Genomic DNA, 17,822 nt, shown 5'->3' on the forward strand with positions numbered 1-17,822 from the left:
CTCCCTCAGCCTGAAAGCGAGATGAGCGCCGCAACCCCATAGTCGCCTTCGACTGGACTTAACCGTCCAGGGGTCCTTTACCTTTTACATTAAGTTGCAGTGATTCATAATTCTTACCTGTCATAAGAGCTTGGAGGCAGCAAAAGAGCATTTAAAAAAAATAAAATAAAGATGCAGACAACCACACCTGTCCCACTGAGGCAGGACACACGAATGCCATAGTTCCTGGTAGTACCAACTTAGGAAAAGGCTCTCATGGTGGCCCTACTATAAACCAGCCTGGATGAGGAAGCATGGTGTCACTCCAAAACAAGACGTTTAGCTACTGTGTCCTGCTAACTGAGGGTCTTCCATCATTGCTGTACTGATCTGGGTTCTCTTCGTCTACCCCATCCCACAGGGAATATGCGTGGTTCATAATTTCAAAGGAACACACGGAGCTCCTTCTAAATCAAAGCCCGAAGAGCAACGAGGAATGCCCCTGATGGCGTTTCCCAGAGTGGAAAGTCCTTTGGAGACATTGAGTGCACAGGTGCCGTCTACTCTGCCCTCTTGAACCTTTTATTCATTCGGGGTAATCTGGTTTGGTTAGCCGAGCCAGACTCCTGTTGCTTCCAAAACAGAATGCCATATAATGTTAGGGGGGAATCAGTTCTTCTTTTCACTTGCTCCTCTGTAGCATTTGAGCACCTACATCTCCCATCCCCCCCCCCAAAAAAAAATCACTATTACCACCTTCTCTTTGTTCCAAATAAACTGGTTGGGCAGTTTTCTGCTGTGTTTTTAACATCTTTGGTTTTAAAAATATTGCTAAAATGTTGAAAGGTAAAAAATAGTTTGGGCAATACCTTCATTTTAATTGGAGCAATCTTTCCCAAATATTTCCAAAATTCTTCTCTGTCTGTTGTGAAATCCTGGAGAATGGGGCAGACTCCCGTCTGCCAGTACCTGTTACATCCTTCCAGAGAGGGAACAGACACATACGAGCTTGGAACTTTTCCTTCCTTCCTTCCTTCTTTCCTTTCTTTCTTCCTTCCTTCCTTCCTTCCTTCCTTTCTCTCTCTCTCTCTTTCTTTCTCTTTCTTTCTTTCTTTCTTTCTTTCTTTCTCCCCTTCCTTCCTTCCTTCCTTCCTTCCTTCCTTTCTCTCTCTCTCTTCTTCTTTCTTTCTTTCTTTCTTTCTCTCTTTCTCTCTTTCTCTCTTTCTTTCCTTCCTTCCTGCCTTCCTTCCGCTCTCTCTTTCCTACTGCTTGGGCAGAACAATAAAAAAAACCCTTTCCGCTGGCTGAGTGTTTGTGTGGATTAAGCAGTGGCTTCCCTCCTCCCAGCCTTGCCAGCCTCCATCTACAAATCAATGTTAGCATCGATCTGTTAATGCAAACCCCCTGTTCCCAACTGCTGAATGGGTGCTGGAATCGGTCCAGGATCTATTGGACCACCAAGCTTGGGCTTGACTGCTGGGCTTGGGCTCGACTGCTGGCACTAGATTTCCACCAAAATCTATGTCTCCTTCCCACTTTCCACTCCAAGCACTGTGCATCTATGGCCCCACTGCCTCATTCAGTCCCACCAGGGCAGAAGCCAGAGTTAGGATTGCCCTTTAACCCAGGAAGCTGCCTCAGACCACATCAAGCCCTCGGTCCATCTCATCCAGTCCTGTCTAAGCCAGGGGTAGCTTAGTACATTTGTACATGGGTACATTTTGGCCTGAGAGCTAGATCAACCCTTTGGAAGTTACTTACCAGAGTTAGGGTTATCCATTTCCACAGTCACACAATCAATCAATCAATCAATCAATAGCTGAACTGGGTTCCTCACAGTCACAAAAACAAGTTAACTGAAAAAGCCTCAAAAACAAAAACACAAAATAAATAGCAGAAATAAAAGTGCCAAACTTAATCCGTTCTGGAAGTCCGTTTGACTTCCAAAATGTTTGAAAACCAAGGCGCAGCTTCTGATTGGTGCTGGCACCTCAGAAACAATAGCTGACAGCCACATTGGACGTTTGGCTTCTGAAAAATGTTCGAAAACCGGAACACTTACTTCCGGGTTTTCGGTGTTTGGAATCCAATGTGTTTGAGTACCAAGGTGTTTGAGAACCAAGGTACCACTGTATCCTGCATAATCTTTTGGATTGGTTTCGATTTATTTTGGCTACCTAACTTGAGTCTTGACAATCCAGACCGCATTGTATTATACTAAAAAGTATTCTGTGCTTTGTGTCCCTTCTCTTTTTTCCCATAGAATCATTCTGCCTCTATGACTGAAGTAACCTGATCTGAAAGATGGCAAAAGAAGCTATTTTTTATCGCCCTCCGGTACACAATACTCCCACAACGACACACAGTTATACTAATTGTCAAAACTGTGATGACCAGTATTATGTTATGTCTAGTTAGAAGCTAATGTTTTGTACATTTTTGTATGAGGAAGTGATGTAGCTCACCCTGGAATCCCCCCTCCTTCCACCTTTTTGGTCAGCTTTAATATATTTATGCCAGAATTTAAGACAAAAGGGAGGAGAGGGGAACAAAAATTAAAACAAAAAAAAGCGAGAGACCTTTTCTTGTTTTAAAATGTGTTCTGAGGCACTACATCTTTGGGAATTGTTGATGTTTTGTGATATTTGTACACAGACCTTTTTCGGTTTTGTTTTATATACAATAAATTAAATGAGAATTATAATACTAATTCACTTTTAACATTTTGTTACCAGGGAAAATGCTTCCAGTAAATGAAAGGGGACAGTTTTGGTTATTGCTGGTGCAACTTGGTGGTACTTGAATGAAGTTACCCCAGAGTTTCCACAGCATGACCGGGATCGAAACCTTTAGGCTATTGATGATGAGAAATATGTATTTTCTGAGTCCTGATTCAGCATGGTAAGAACATGAGGACTAGCCTGCTGCAAAGTTTTACTCTTCCTGAATAAGTCCCATGGATGCGCACAGGAGTTGAGCAAAAGAACTCCGAACTTCATTTCAGGATTCCCATACATCTCCATGGAACTTTATCAGGAAATTGATGCAGCAGATGCACGATTGTGAGATCTTCAGGTAGCTTCCTCCAGACTGCTTTCCTTGGGCCTGGGGTCCTCTTTATGTGCAATCCACACACTGCCTTGTGGTTTTTTTCTGTAGTCTTCCCAGCATCTGCTCCCAACAAGGGCTTGCTCACAGGAGCCCACAGACAGATGACTCTTAAATTTAAAAATAAAATAAAAAATAACACAGCCTTTGGAGCTGTTACCGTGGAAATTATAGAGAAAGCCCCAGATGCACACGTGCTTCTCTTGTGCATTGTCTTTAAGATTACTGCCATGGATTGCACGAATAAGTGACGGCAGTTTATGGCCAATGGCTAAATGTTAAGACCCCCAGCATGCAATGAGAATGTTGCAGGACTGAGAGCTCAGTGAATTTGTTTGAGAGGGCCATTGTGCTGGCTACATTCAAATAGCCAGCACAATATTGTTCGAATTTTTATACAGATTTTTTTTGATAGAGTCACAAGTTGGGAACAAAACCCTAAAGTGTTATTGCAGTCGCAGGCCAAAGAACAATGGTCTACACAATATGCTTAAGTCCAGCTCGGAGCATATGTTTTTTTAGATATATAAAGACATGCTTCTTAAGACTTGTCTCCTAAGGAGCATATAAACTTCATGTAGGAAACTTCACAGACATGTTCATCCAACCACAGAGTTCTACCAAATGTCCATCTTCGCTGTGAAATAGACAATGTGTGTAATCCTTCCTTTGTGGCATTTGCATGCATTTTAAAGACATGGATAACTTTGGGAGTGGCACTGACCCTTGGACCAAAATATCTCTGACCCTTTGGCACACATGGAATTCTGCCCACCGCATGGTGCATCGCAAAGGGCCCCTTCCCCCCCCAAAAAAAAAATTGGTCTGGAAGGTTTGAAGCCATCACTGTGGTTCCACCTAGTGTTTTGTAATAGGAGGAGTGTAAATGTTTCATTGCTGCATAAGCACATCATATAACCACCTAGAAAGGAGCCTTAGGCTAATAAATTTGTGACTCTGTTCCACTGGTGCTAATATAAAGTAACACCATTCGTGCTGTTGACATGAGTGGGGAATTGGATCCTGGCAACGTGTCGCACTTAACCATGTGGGTAGCAACCTGGCTGTGGCTGTTCAGACCTCTGGAAGCTTCCTGCCTACGAGTAACGAAAGCTAGAGGGACTTTAAGCCCTAAAGAGAAGGAAGAGTTTATGGCTACGATTTCCCTCATCTTTAGTTTCCACATGGTACGTGAGCTTTCACGCAACAGTAGAAGCCAACTCCTGGAAATCTTGCAACCCCACTAACCCAGGAAATTGGGGGGGTCAAATGATTAAATTTGGGGCAGTACACCAGCATGCAGTTCTTTCCTGCCATTTTTACAGGTGGATCACAGGGAAACCAAAGCAGGGAGTGTTGACATTGTCCAACGACGTTTGCTGTCGTGTCACACCACAGCCACTGCTTTGAATGAAATTTGGCATGATGCGCCCATCAAAAATCCACCATTCCGTAGCGCAACAGTGGGAAAGAGACGTTAGAAAACGGACAGAAGCTCTAGCATTAGGGAAACTAACACAATGAATATCCCCCCACATCCGAATGCCCCCGTTGTCATCTCTTGTTATCTCTTGCAGCTCATCTTGTCTGCTCCTCCCCCTCCCCACTATTCAGGAATATTTGTGGCCAGATAAATGGAGATGACAACAGAAGGCCAAAAAGCCCAACCACTGACTTCTCTTCACAGCCGCTGCAGCTTTCCTTGCTTGTAGGGAGGGAGCCTTCAAAACTCTCACCAGGCGTAACTTGGCTGCTTCGTACATGGTAATTATAATAATGTGTGTGACCCAGTTCTTAAATCCTAATATATCTGGGCATGCCTTTCCCATAGAAGTGCCTGCCTAGTCATCGTAAGAACAGGCTATGTCTACCTTCCGTGAGTCCTACCATGATGCATTTGTATCCAAAACTGGTTTTCCACTTTGCACAGTATTATTGTTAACAGAGTAAAAGAATACAAAAGGGGCCAGTTTGCTGGTCGATCTTCTTTGTCCTAGGGCTTTCCTGCTGCATCTCATTTATTTTCTATAGCATGGTGATAACCAATAGAGTGTTTCCTTTGAGGAATGGAGCCTCTCTTCTGTACTTTTGCTGAAATGTCTACCATGTTGGTTCTTGGGTTTTTGTATAAACTTTTTTTCCAAAAGAGATTGAAAAAAAAAAAACACCTTATCACAAAACTCTTTGAATCAGGGCTTTGTCATTTGTTCTAGGAGTCGGGAGGGAAATATTTGTTGGGTACCTTGTTGTACAGCCATATCACTTGGCTTTCCAGAATGTAGTCACTAGTGACTTGGGATCTCCTAGCTCATTGCAAGCATCGTCATTGTAAACTGCTTTGAGATTATTATTATTATTATTTATTAAATTTATATCCTGCCCTTCATCAAAAAAATCTCAGGGTGGTTCACAGAATAAAATGAAAGATAAAACACAGTAAATAATTAAACCAAAACAGCAAAATAGTAACCCACCCCCCTTCCTACAGATACATTTAAAAGACTGTAGGACCTTTAAAGCCCTATGCGGCCTAGGACCGATGTACCTACGGGACCGCCTCTCCTGGTATGCCCCACGGAGGACCTTAAGGTCCACAAATGACAACACTTTGGAGGTCCCAGGTCTCAAGGTGGTTAGATTGGTCTCAACTAGGGCCAGGGCCTTTTCAGTACTGGCCCTGACTTGGTGGAATGCTCTGTCACAAGAGACTAGGGCCCTGCGGGACTTGACATCTTTCCACAGGGCCTGCAAGACAGAGCTGTTCAGCCTGGCCTTTGGTTTGGACTCAGTCTGACCCTTCTGTTTCCCTCCCCTTACAGTTTTGATTTATGGGCTACTTTTAAAATGAGGCTGCATTTTAAATTGCATTTTAAATTGGTCCCCCCCCCCCATTATGTTTTTATTGTAATTTTACTGGTGTTAGCCACCCTGAGCCCGGCTCTGGCCAGGGAGGGCGGGGTATAAATAATTTTTTTATAAAATTATTATTATTAATCATCCAAAGGCTGGTTTTAACCTGAAGCCTAAAAATACATAATGAAGGTGCCAGGCAAACCTTGAGGAGAGCATCTCATAAATGGGGAGCCATTACAGAAAAGGCCCGTTCTTGTGTTGCCACCGCCAAACCTCACGTGGGCCTGAGATGATGAACACAGAGTCTGGTTTATACAGGGAGAGGCAGTCCTTGAGGTATTGCGGTCCTGAGCAATATTCTATAATCAAGCAGTATATATAAAAAACAGGACACCCATTTTTTTTTCTTGTGAACTTCCACGATTTTGGGCTGCACTTTTGGAGAGCATGGTACCCAAAGAAACTTGTTTTGCAACGCTGCACAAGATTGCTGCCCCGATCTTGCGTGGCACCCCTAAACATGCATTTTGGGGCACTATGCCCCCAAAAAGCGCTTTTTGATGGGCACAATCTTGTATGGGTCGCATAACTCACATATGAGTATAGCCCCAAAAGGTGGTGTTCTGGTTTGAGGCATGATGGGTATTGTAGTCCAACATCTGGAGACCGAAATATCAGGAAGACTGATCTAGTCTCAACAGGACTATTCCAATTTAGGAGTATCTGCTTACTGCCTGAGCAACCTTTTTATATATTCCTCGTGCATTCAGTGTCCGTCTGAAGATACAGAGGTACACCAGTCATATGTGGACAGTCACCAAGTTTAGTATACTGTTCCCTGACTGGCCAGGCAAATGCCCCTCACAGCTAAGAGCCGAACTAGGCAGTACATACAGACACATGTCACATTGCCAGAAGCAATCTCAAGAGGAGACAGTTGGGAGCAATGGAGTAACGAAGAAAGGGGGCTTTCCTGGAGCAGCTTCTGTCTCTTGGGGTAATGTATACATCTGTACAGTGCACAGTTTCATGCTCACATGGGGGGGGGAAAAGACGATCAGTTAGTGCTTAACTCACACATTGTTCTCCAGTCTCTATGAAAAGGCTCTTTTTAGCTCAGGAATAGAGAATGTGCCCTACAGATGTTTTTGGATTCTCAATGCCCAACAGTTCCAGCCACCGTGGCCAATGATGAAGGTCTAAACCTAAAGCCTCTTGGGCTTGGTGATCAGAAGGTCAGTGGTTTGAATCCCCGCAACGAGATGAGCTCCCGTTGTTCAGTCCCAGCTCCTGCCAACCAGCAGTTGGAAAGCTCACCAGTGCAAGTAGGTAAATAGGTACCGCTCAGGCAGGAAGGTAAACGGCGTTTCTGTGCGCTCTGGTTTCCATCACGGTGTTGCGTTGTGCCAGAAGCAGTTTAATCATGCTGGCCACATGACCTGGAAAGCTGTCTGCAGACAAACGGTGGCTCCCTCGGCCTGATAGTGAGATGAGCGCCACAGCCCCATAGTCACCTTTGACTGGTCTTAACCGTCCAGGGGTCCTTTACCTTACCTTTACCTAGTTCAATAACCTCTGGAGGGCCAACCCGATGTAGCTCCCATCCTCAATAGCTTTGTGATAGTTGACCGCCTCTGCTGGACATTTGAGGACTTCTGATTTTGTAATGTATCAATCTCCTTCCTTCTCAGAACAAATCACGAAATTGGCCAAAGGGTCATCTAGTCTGACCCCCTGAATGGGTGAAGAAGGGTTAGTCCAGCTTCTGGACTCACAGCTGTCCATGGAGGCACAGGTCAATTCTGTGTCCAGGGCAGCTGTTTATCAGCTCCATCTGGTATGCAGGCTGAGACCCTACCTGCCCACGGACTGTCTCGCCAGAGTGGTGCATGCTCTGGTTATCTCTCGCTTGGACTACTGCAATGCGCTCTATGTGGGGCTACCTTTGAAGGTGACCCGGAAACTACAATTAAACCAGAATGCGGCAGCTAGACTGATGACTGGGAGTGGCTGCCAAGACCATATAACACCGGTCTTGAAAGACCTGCACTGGCTCCCATTACGTTTCCGAGCACAATTCAAAGTATTGGTGCTGACATTTAAAGCCCTAAATGGCCTCGGTCCAGTATACCTGAAGGAGCGTCTCCACCTCCATCGTTCTGCCCGGACACTGAGGTCCAGCGCCGAGGGCCTTCTGGCAGTTCCCTCGCTGCGAGAAGCCAAGTTACAGGGAACCAGGCAGAGGGCTTCTCGGTAGTGGCACCCGCCCTGTGGAACGCCATCCCACCAGATGTCAAAGAGAACAACTACCAAACTTTTAGAAGACATCTAAAGGCAGCCCTGTTTAGGGAAGCTTTTAATGTTTAATAGGTTATAGTATTTTAGTGTTTTGTTGGAAGCCGTCCGAACTAACACATATTCAGAGCCTGCTAATTTGGTTTGGGCTGAGGTGAAGATGCGATATATTTTTGGATCTCTCTCCATGAATGTTCTTGGGCTGCTGCATGGGCCAGGGCTTCCCTTCTCCATAACACAGGGAGAGGTAAAAAGGGGGACCAGGAATGGTAACAGAATGGTGAGCCCAGAGGCTCCAGCAAGCGTCCTGCTCCCGGATAGGAGAGAAGGGCGCAGTGCGTCTTCCCATGCTTCCTCATCTTCTCCATGTCTTCCATGGCACAGGCCTTGCTGTTGCAGTTCCTGTCACTTTCTCCCACAATGAAAAGGATGTTCCCTTGGGTTTTTTCCACAGGCAGGACGCTGCCCTGGTGTTCCTCTGCGTGCGTGTCAAATGTGCCTCACACACTCAGATTTGTAAGGGATAGGCAGGGTGCAGAGATCCTGGTAGCAAATCATGGATCCACTGATGGCATTGGTCGCATTGATACAGTACCTCAGATCTGCGGCAGGAATACCGACATGGCCAGTGTGATTTCTGCCCCTTTGCATATTGGCACTATACCGATTCCAGGTCCGCAAACCTGAAAAGCGGAAGGGGAGGGAGAAATCACAGAAATTGTGCATGTTGAAGGAAAGGATATTCAGCCTCAATGGGCTGGTAAAGGAAGAGGACAATTGCATCTTATATGCCATGTTTTGGGACGCGGGTGGCTCTGTGGGTTAAACCACAGAGCCCAGGACTTGTTGATCAGAAGGTTGGCAGTTCAAATCCCCACGACGGGGTGAGCTCTCGTTGCTCGGTCCCTGCTCCTGCCAACCTAGCAGTTCAAAAGCACGTCAAAGTGCAAGTAGATAAATAGGTACTGATCTGGCGGGAAGGTAAACGGCGTTTCCATGCACTGCTCTGGTTTGCCAGAAGCGGCTTAGTCATGCTGGCCACATGACCCGGAAGCTGTACGCCGGCTCCCTCGGCCAATAAAGCGAGATGAGCACCGCAATCCCAGAGTCGGCCACAACTGGACCTAATGGTCAGGGGTCCCTTTACCTTTACCTATGCCATGTTTTAAACCAGGGGTGGATAATTTGGGTCCCCTGCTCAACATTTCCCTTTCCATGGAAAACATCGGGCACACAACTTAGCTACAGACCCTTCTCCCTGAGCACTAAGCTACACGGTGACATCGATAAAAACACAGCCAGGGAGATGCAGGAAGGAAATGTAAGTTGGCATCTGCTATGCACACCTCAAAGTTTGATGCTGACATGATAGCTCCTCATCTGTAGAGAGTCCTTTTGATTTTACCTAGGAGGGCACTCCCCTATCTGTGCCCTATCTGCAATCTGAGATGGAACATGCCAGGAAGGACTGTACCACATGTTGCTTCTGCATGTTTGAACTCAACCATCTCTTAATCCTGGCAAATAAACACTTATTTTTGTTGTTGTTACAGAAATGTCCCTACTATTTCAGTAGTCAGAGCGCTTAATATCCTAAACAATATTAATTAAAATCCTTAAAAAATTTATTCTCCTCTTCCCTCCTTGTCCCTTTTTTTGGATTGTAAGCCTGTGGATAGAGAGCGTCTAATTTTGATTTTATGTAAGCCGCTCTGGGAGCCTTTGGCTGAAGAGCGGGGAACAAATGCTATAAAAACAAAAAAGTCTACGGCCCCAAATATCTGAAAGACTGCCTCCTTCCTTTCAAACACTGTCAGATATTGAAGATCAGCAGGGGTAAGCGGGCATCTTGTGGTTACCACCACTCTCAGAAATGTGAGAAATGGTGGCCTGAGAGAGTGTTTTCTCTCTGGCAGACACTAAGCTGTGGAATAGTGTTTCTGTGATAGACTCAAAACACGCCTTTTTACCTAGAGTTTGACACTACACACACGAACACAAGGATCTTCTGAATGGAAATTCTTTTAAATGGTTTTAGTATTAATTACGCATTTTATTGTTGTAACCCACCCTGGGACCCTGTGGTGAAGGAAGGGCAAGAAATCCAAACAACAGCAACCAGAAAGCAAAGTCATTGAATGAGTGTTAACTGATTCAGAAAACAACAGAGAAGGAAAAGCATTCAGCATTGTGTTGATAAAGAGATCCAAGCGTACCAATTATGAGGGAATTTGACCCAATTTCGCTTGATGCACTTTGCCTGCAAGGATGTTTGTGTGTGTGTGTGTGTTCTGTTTTTTTTGGATGTTTGGACCTTCGGATGTTTTGAAATAAATTCTGCAGCTTTCTCAAAATATTTCAGATCCACCACACCCAGAAAACTGGATAGGTCTTCGTAAAGCAAAATACACCAGGGCCACAGCTGCAAATCCACAGGTGGCAAGAGGGCTGGCCTGAAATTCAGTCACTCCACCAAGGTCACCGAAAATGACTCCTGGGGAAGAAAAGGTCCTTGCCCTGCGGATGACAAGAAAGATTGCGATAAAAATAAGAGGGGGAGAGAAAGAGAATCGAAGAGCTGAGATGGGGCGGTGGGAGGGAAGCTATTTCTATGCACTTTAAGGGTTGGTATTCAAATTAAACACCAAATAGTTCCAGAGTAGCCATTGCCCCTCTTGTTTCCTTGTGAGGAAAAAATGCTGGTGGCCTCTCAATTATACTACCTGTTTATTTACAAATACATGCATTGGGTAAGGAATAGCCAGCAAACCTCTGAATAGACAGTCGATAGCAATAAATTTATCACAAAAAAGGACTGGAAAAGGCTAAGGCAGAACAGGAAAAGGTTAAGAAACCAAAACTGGGTGGATAAACTCCACTAAGAGGGAAAGTTGCAGTATTTGGGAGTTTTTTAGTTTATAGAACAGGTGTGAAAGGCTGGTTCTAGACACATCAAAAAAGCATTTCAGGAAAACACGTCGTAAATTTCATAATGGGAAATTACAATGACGGAAGACGGGACTCCACAGCACCATCTGGTGTCGCAGTGTTATAACGCATATAAAATCTGGCGTAACAGGATATAACGTAACAGGATATTAGAGGGGCCATGGACCTCATCTACCAGGCCCTTCCTACATTCATAACTGCCCTTTGACATTTCAAACAAATTGAGTTTTCCTGTTCATATCTGAATATGGGAAATTGCAGTTTACACCAAATCAGAATTATAACTAACTGGGGTAAGGTTGCTGTTTCAGGTCTTAAGTTGGCTTAACGGAAATGGTTCCCTGAATTTGGCTGCAATGTGAAACCGGTTTGATGCAACTTGGAACGAAGTTGAAAGCGTGAGAGAACTTCTTCGCTGCCAGTATAAAGGATGAGCAAGTCAATTTCCCTTGGTCTCTTGACCCAAGTGGAAGTTTTTAATTATGCAGCAGCTTTAATGGGATTCTTCTACTGTGGATTTTAATTATGAACGTTTGTATTTTAATGCTTATGTAACTGGTTTCATAACTGTCAACCACTTAGCATGAAATTGTATGTAAAGTTAATGTAAAGTTAATAACTATCATAAGGGTCACTGTAGCACATTCTTGTGAAGTGATACTAGGGTTTTTCAGAATGTCACAGGTGGGTCTTCTGTCTTTGCTGCCACAGCAGCAGAACACAATTGTCCTTACTGAATCTCTCCTACTTGAATTTTAGGTAAAGGTAAAGGGACCCCTGACCATTAGGTCCAATCATGACCGACTCATCTCGCTTTAGCTGGCCGAGGGAGCCAGCGTACAGCTTCCGGGTCATGTGGCCAGAATGACTAAGCCGCTTCTGGCGAACCAGAGCAGCACACGGAAACACCGTTTACCTTCCCGCCGGAGCGCTACCCATTTATCTACTTGCACTTTGACATGCTTTCAAACTGCTAGGTTGGCAGGAGCAGGGACCGAGCAACGGGAGCTCACCCCATCACGGGGATTCGAACCCCCGACCTTCTGATCGGCAAGTCCTAGGCTCTGTGGTTTAACTCACAGCGCCACCCGCGTCCCCTACTTGAATTTTAGTTAAGCATATTTTTGCATTTGCTCACAGAAATTTTGTGGCACAGTGGAAAGTGTGTCTGGCTGTTAATCAGGTGGTTGGTGGTTCGAGCCCCTCAAGGGATGGTTGTGGATAGGATTCCAAAGCCACTAGAATGCCTATATTACACAAATTCAATCATGTTTATATGATTTAGAACTACGCACAGCTGATGAAGCCCCTTGGGGCGAAACAGGGGAATATCCAGGAATCCTTGTCTTGTCTGCCTGTGCCAGCATCTACCAGTGCCAGTTTCTTATGTCTACCAACTTATCATCATCATTAGACACTTAGAAGACTATTCCATGGTACTCTCCATCAGACAGAAATATACAAGAGAAGATGAAGAAATTTAAAATTAATATACTACAGGACTGTCAAGGATATTGCCTCACTTTCTAACTGGATATATGAACAGAGTAGCCTATGCAAAAAGTACCTGTGAATTGGGTTGTATTCAAACCACGTCCAGTCACCACAAGACAACAAAATAGATAACTCTTGAGCAACTCATGCATACTTCCCACATTAGATGGAGACAACCAGTTTTAAGGCTGCATAAACCTCAGGAAAGCTTCACCCACACAGAGCAAATGGCAATCACCCAAAATGCTGCTGAGCAGTTACACACACACACACACACACACACACACACACACACACATAAATATATATGGAGACTGGTTGCGACAATTTTATTTTCTTAACAATTATTCCCATCACTTTCTTCATTGCCTGTCTTTCCTGATTATTTTTAATCAAGCTATTGACACACAAAAGTATGTGGACAAAATGGCTTAGCATGCACAACTGCTTGCTGATATCTATTTCTCCTCTTCGCTTTCAAGCAAGACAAGGTTACCAGTTGAAAGAGAGATGAGGGTCCATTGTTTACCATTTACTTCAACAGTGACCAGCCTGATGCTTGCACATATCTCTCACCAAGTCACTATTGCAACTGAACACTTGTAAAGAGGAAGTAAACCACTTTGGAAATGTGGTAAAATAAAATAAAAATCCTATCTGTGCCCATGGTGATGCTGCTATACAGATAAGAGTTTGGAACGGTGTTTTCATCCTGTTTCTCCACAGCTCAGTACTGCCATCGGATCTTCAGGTTCGAGGGCAGCTGCTGCGTGCTTAACTCATCAAACTTTGATATGTCTTTCACAGGCGTGCTGTAGAAAGCCAAGACATCTCTGGCACTCTTCATTTGGTGGAGTTGGGAATTAGGGACAGCACAGCCTAGATCTGTCGCCAGCTGTGCCAACAGAAGATATTTTAAACGACTATCTCCCAATGATGCCTCTTGCCAGTCCTTGGAGACCGAGGGTCCAAATATCTCTTTGATGCGAGACTCTAGGCGAGACTGGAGATCCTCAGGAGGGAGGTATTTTTTGCTTCGCGGTGGAGGACAAACCAGGACCGGCTCCTCTTTCACTGGCTCTGCTGCTGCTGGGTCTCCTCCCGTCTCCTTGCTGAAAGGAGGCAGAAGACCGCTTTTTAATAGTGTTAAATATTTATATCTTATCATCTACAAACAAGGGGTTTACATTAGAGCCTGAAATCCCTGCACACACTAGCCTTATTACAAATATGGGACTCTTCTCAACCTAAGAATGACCAACTGCATACCTCCGTATGAATGTGAACCCAGGACTCCCATGTCCAGTTCTTAGACTCTTTGTTACACTAAAACACCTGTTTAGGTAGGGACATCTTGCAGGACATCTTTGGGAGAAGAAAATGAGCTCTATGTGGGGCTACCTTTGAAGGTGACCCGGAAACTACAACTAATCCAGAATGTGGCAGCTAGACTGGGTGACTGGGAGCGGCCGCCGAGACCACATAACTCCGGTTATGTGACACATAAGACCTACATTGGCTCCCAGTACGTTTCCGAGCACAATTCAGTGTTGGTGCTGACCTTTAAAGCCCTAAGCAGCCTCGGTCCAGTATATTTGAAGGAGCGTTACCACCCCCATCGTTCTGCCCGGACACTGAGGCCCAGCGCCGAGGGCCTTCTGGCGGTTCCCTCACTGCGAGAAACCAAGTTACAGGGAACCAGGCAGAGGGCCTTCTTGGTAGTGGCGTCCTCCCTGTGGAACGCCCTCCCACCAGATGTCAAAGAGAACAACATCTACCAGACTTTTAGAAGACATCTGAAGGCAGCCCTGTTTAGGGAAGCTTTTAATGTCTGATGCATTACTGTATTTTAATATTTTGTTGGAAGCCGCCCAGAGTGGCTGGGGAGGCCTGGCCAGATGGGCGGGGTATAAATAAATTATTATTATTATTATTATTATTACTATTATTAAAGGCTAAGGAGTAAACCCTACACAAGTCCAGAGTGGAATCCCTAAGGTGGTAGGATGGCGCCTAGTAGATCTCCTTCCAGCAACTCCTGCAGCCAAGCTAGTGCCAAACGTATTGTTCTGCTTTCCTTTGGACCACATCACATCAGCCAAGAGGGGGGTCTTGTTGTTTGGGCAGCCCAGGACCCCCATACACACTGACCAGGCAGAGAGGCAGTGTCTCCATTGTCTCTTGAGGCAGACAGATGCCAATAATAGTTTAGGTAGGGGTTGATAGCGGACCCTCCACGTTTCCCTATTTGATCCCAGAATGGCCTGCTTTTCCTTAGGGCATCCCTATTTTCATTGGAGAAATGTTGGAGGATTTGGAGTAATGCAACCCCCAGAGCCAAGGAGATAAGTAACTATAAAACCTTTAGAAGACATCTGAAGGCAGCCCTGTATAGGGAAGTTTCCTAATATTTAATGTTTTATTATGTTTTTATATATGTTGGAAGCCGCCCAGAGTGACTGGGGCAACCCCGTCAGATGGGCTGAGTATAAATAAATAATAATAATAATAATAATTTATTATTTCCCCAGCCACTCTGGGCGGCTTCCAAAAGAATATTAAAATACATCAAACATTAAAAGCTTCCCTAAACAGGGCTGCCTTCAGATGTCTTCTAAAAGCCTGGTAGTTGTTGTTCTCTTTGACATCTGGTGGGAGGGTGTTCCACAGGGAAGGCGCCACTACCGAGAAGGCCCTCTGCCTGGTTCCCTGTAACTTGGCTTCTCGCAGTGAGGGAACTGCCAGAAAGCCCTCGGTGCTGGATCTCAGTGTCCGGGTAGAACGATGGAGGTGGAGACGCTCCTTCAGATATACTGGACCAAGGCCGTTTAGGGCTTTAAAGGTCAGCACCAACACTTTGAATTGTGCTCGGAAACGTACTGGGAGCTAATGTAGGTCTTTCAAGACTGGTGTTATGTGGTCTCTGCGGCCGCTCCCAGTCACCAGTCTAGCTGCCGCATTCTGGATTAGTTGTAGTTTCCGGGTCACCTTCAATAGAGCGCACTGCAGTAGTCCAAGCGAGAGATAACCAGAACATGCACCACTCTGGCGAGACAGTCCGCGGGCAGATAGGGTCTCAGCCTACGTACCAGATGGAGCTGGTAAACAGCTGCCCTGGACACAGATTGGACCTGTGCCTCCATGGACAGCTGTGAGTCCAAAATGACTCCCGGACTGCGCACCTGGTCCTTCAGGGGCACAGTTACCCCATTCAGGACCAGGGAATCCTCCACACCTGCCCGCCTCCTGTCCCCCAAAAACAGTACTTCTGTCTTATTAATAAAATAACAACCTTATTAACATTATGCAGCAGGAGGACGTTCCTATTGTTATCGGAGAAATGACGGGAGGGCATGCGATACGTTTCCTCCCCATGTGCAATCCCAAACAGCTCAAGCTTCCCATTATTAGCATTGCTTTTAAAAACCCCTTTTATGCCTTCGGGTTCACAAAGGCATGGAGACAAGAAATTGGGGGGGAAACCTGCCCATTGCGGCTGAGCCAAAATAAGTGAAACAGGCACCTAATATTGAAGGCAAGAAGCCTGAAAGCCAGTTAAAGGAAACCCCGAGTTAGAATCATAGAATTGTTTGGAATGGGATCCGAGGGTCATCTAGTCCAATCCCCTGCAATCCTGCCCACAGCCCCCCCGGGTGGGCTCGAAACCCCCATCCCTCCCGAGGGGAGCCTCGCGCGCCTCCTGCGCCAACTACCTCACCTCACGCCTCCCCACAGCGCCCTGCGTGGATTGAAGCCGACGACCCGCCTGACGACCCGCAAGGCACCCGCGGAAGCCGCCATTTCGGAACACGCTCGGAGAACACCGCCCTCCTGAGGGCAAATGAAGCAAAACGGAAGCTGGGAAGGGAGGATGAACTTCCCGGAGCCCGCTGCATCATGGGATGAGGAGGGTTTACTTTCCCTCCCGCCTCTCATTCGCGAGTCTCCGCCTCGCTGAGGCTTGTGGGATTTGTAGTTTAAGGCATGGAGGGAAGTGTCAAGTAGGGCTCGTGTGATTGGCTGGGCTGGCTCTGGTTGCCGCAGCAACCGGATAAACCGGTCTCCCCACCACCTGTAAAGTGAATAAAAATGAGAAATGCACGTTGCCCATCCTCAGCTATGGAGGGGATTTCTCCCATTCCACTCAGCGAAATGATTGATCTGATGCTGGGATTTGCCCATTTCAGCACTGCGCCTACTTTAAAAATAAAAATAATAAATTTGTTACCACCAAAATCAGTAGGGGGCTAGGGAACAGAGGCAGATCAGTCCCACTGAATTGGAGGTTAGCAAAATGGTGTGGTAGCTGGAATAGCTTAGTCGGTAGAGCCTAAGGCTTTTAATCTCAGGGTTTTGCGTTTGAGCCCCATGTTGGACAAAAGCTTCCTGCATTGCAGAGGTCTGGACTAGATGACCCTTATGATCCCTTCCAACACTATGATTCTATGAAAAGACAAGAATATTGGCTCAGGAAGAGCTAACTCCAAATCCCTCTGCAGCTCAACAGGTGGCCAGTCATTATATCTGAAAGGGCTGTTGTGAGAATAAGATTAAGAAGCCCCATGTAAAAAGGTAAAGGACCCCTGGACAGTTAAGTCCAGTCAAAGGCGACTGGGGTTGCGGCGCTCATTTTGCTTTCAGGCTGAGGGAGCCGGTGTTTGTCCACAGACAGCTTTCCAGGTCATGTGGCCAGCAGGACTAAACCGCTTCTGGCACAACGGGACACTGACAGAAAACCAGAGCACACGGAAACACCGTTTACCTTCCTGCCACAGCGGTACCTGTTTATCTAATTGCACTGGCATGCTTTCAAACTGCTACATTGGCAGAAGCTGGGACAGAGCAATGGGAATTCAACCCGTCGCAGGGATTCGAACCACCAACCTTCTGATCAGCACCCCAAGAGGCTCAATGGTTTAGACCACAGTGCCCCCTGTGTCCATGTAAGCCCCATGTAAGCTGTTCTGAGCTGGTTGGAAGAAAGAAATGTGGGGTGCAAATATTGTAAAGTGCTCTTACTCTTTTACCTGTTATCTTATATCTTGCTCCCTCTTTTATCTGTTAGGAAATTGCTGGCTCTTGATACTGATGATATGGCTGTTGCTGTCTAGGTGTCAAACCTTACATTTAGGGAAAGAGATGGC

General features: G+C 45.8%; 3 protein-coding genes across 7 annotated transcripts in view; 1 reads left to right on the forward strand and 2 right to left on the reverse strand.

The window, feature by feature from the left end:
* The window catches only part of PLPPR1 (phospholipid phosphatase related 1), a 168,073-nt gene extending 165,390 nt beyond the window's left edge, over positions 1 to 2,683 (forward strand). For all 5 annotated transcript variants that reach the window (XM_080986960.1, XM_080986959.1, XM_080986958.1 and 2 more), the window contains 2 exons: positions 401 to 532; positions 2,243 to 2,683. In XM_080986960.1, coding sequence (XP_080843086.1) covers positions 401 to 532; positions 2,243 to 2,275 — 165 coding nt within the window. In that variant the 3' untranslated portion in view covers positions 2,276 to 2,683. The remainder of the gene's footprint in view (positions 1 to 400; positions 533 to 2,242) is intronic.
* A 5,676-nt stretch (positions 2,684 to 8,359) lies between these two features.
* On the reverse strand, positions 8,360 to 9,727 carry BAAT (bile acid-CoA:amino acid N-acyltransferase; the record flags this gene model as incomplete). The annotated part of the gene is given in 5 exon segments (XM_080988534.1): positions 8,360 to 8,398; positions 8,400 to 8,733; positions 8,735 to 8,832; positions 8,835 to 8,918; positions 9,710 to 9,727. Coding segments are annotated over 5 exon segments (573 nt in total).
* Positions 9,728 to 12,984: 3,257 nt separating this feature from the next.
* On the reverse strand, positions 12,985 to 16,550 carry MRPL50 (mitochondrial ribosomal protein L50). The gene is made up of 2 exons (XM_080987034.1): positions 16,397 to 16,550; positions 12,985 to 13,790 (listed from the first exon to the last, which is right to left on the reverse strand). Exons 1-2 carry the CDS (start codon positions 16,477 to 16,479, stop codon positions 13,406 to 13,408), a joined length of 468 nt encoding a protein of 155 aa, XP_080843160.1. The 5' UTR covers positions 16,480 to 16,550; the 3' UTR covers positions 12,985 to 13,405.
* Between the last annotated feature and the right edge of the window lie 1,272 nt (positions 16,551 to 17,822).

This window comes from Podarcis pityusensis (assembly GCF_964106645.2).
Source record: "Podarcis pityusensis genome assembly, chromosome: 17".
NCBI lineage: Eukaryota > Metazoa > Chordata > Lepidosauria > Squamata > Lacertidae > Podarcis > Podarcis pityusensis.

Coding starts and splice junctions, on each gene's coding strand:
- MRPL50 (XM_080987034.1), bottom strand. CDS start 16,479: ATGGCGGCTTCCGCGGGTGCCTTGCGGGTCGTCAGGCGGGTCGTCGGC. Junction 13,791..16,396: donor GCGCTGTGGGGAGGCGTGAG/GTGAGGTAGTTG, acceptor GCCTCCTTTCAG/CAAGGAGACGGGAGGAGACC.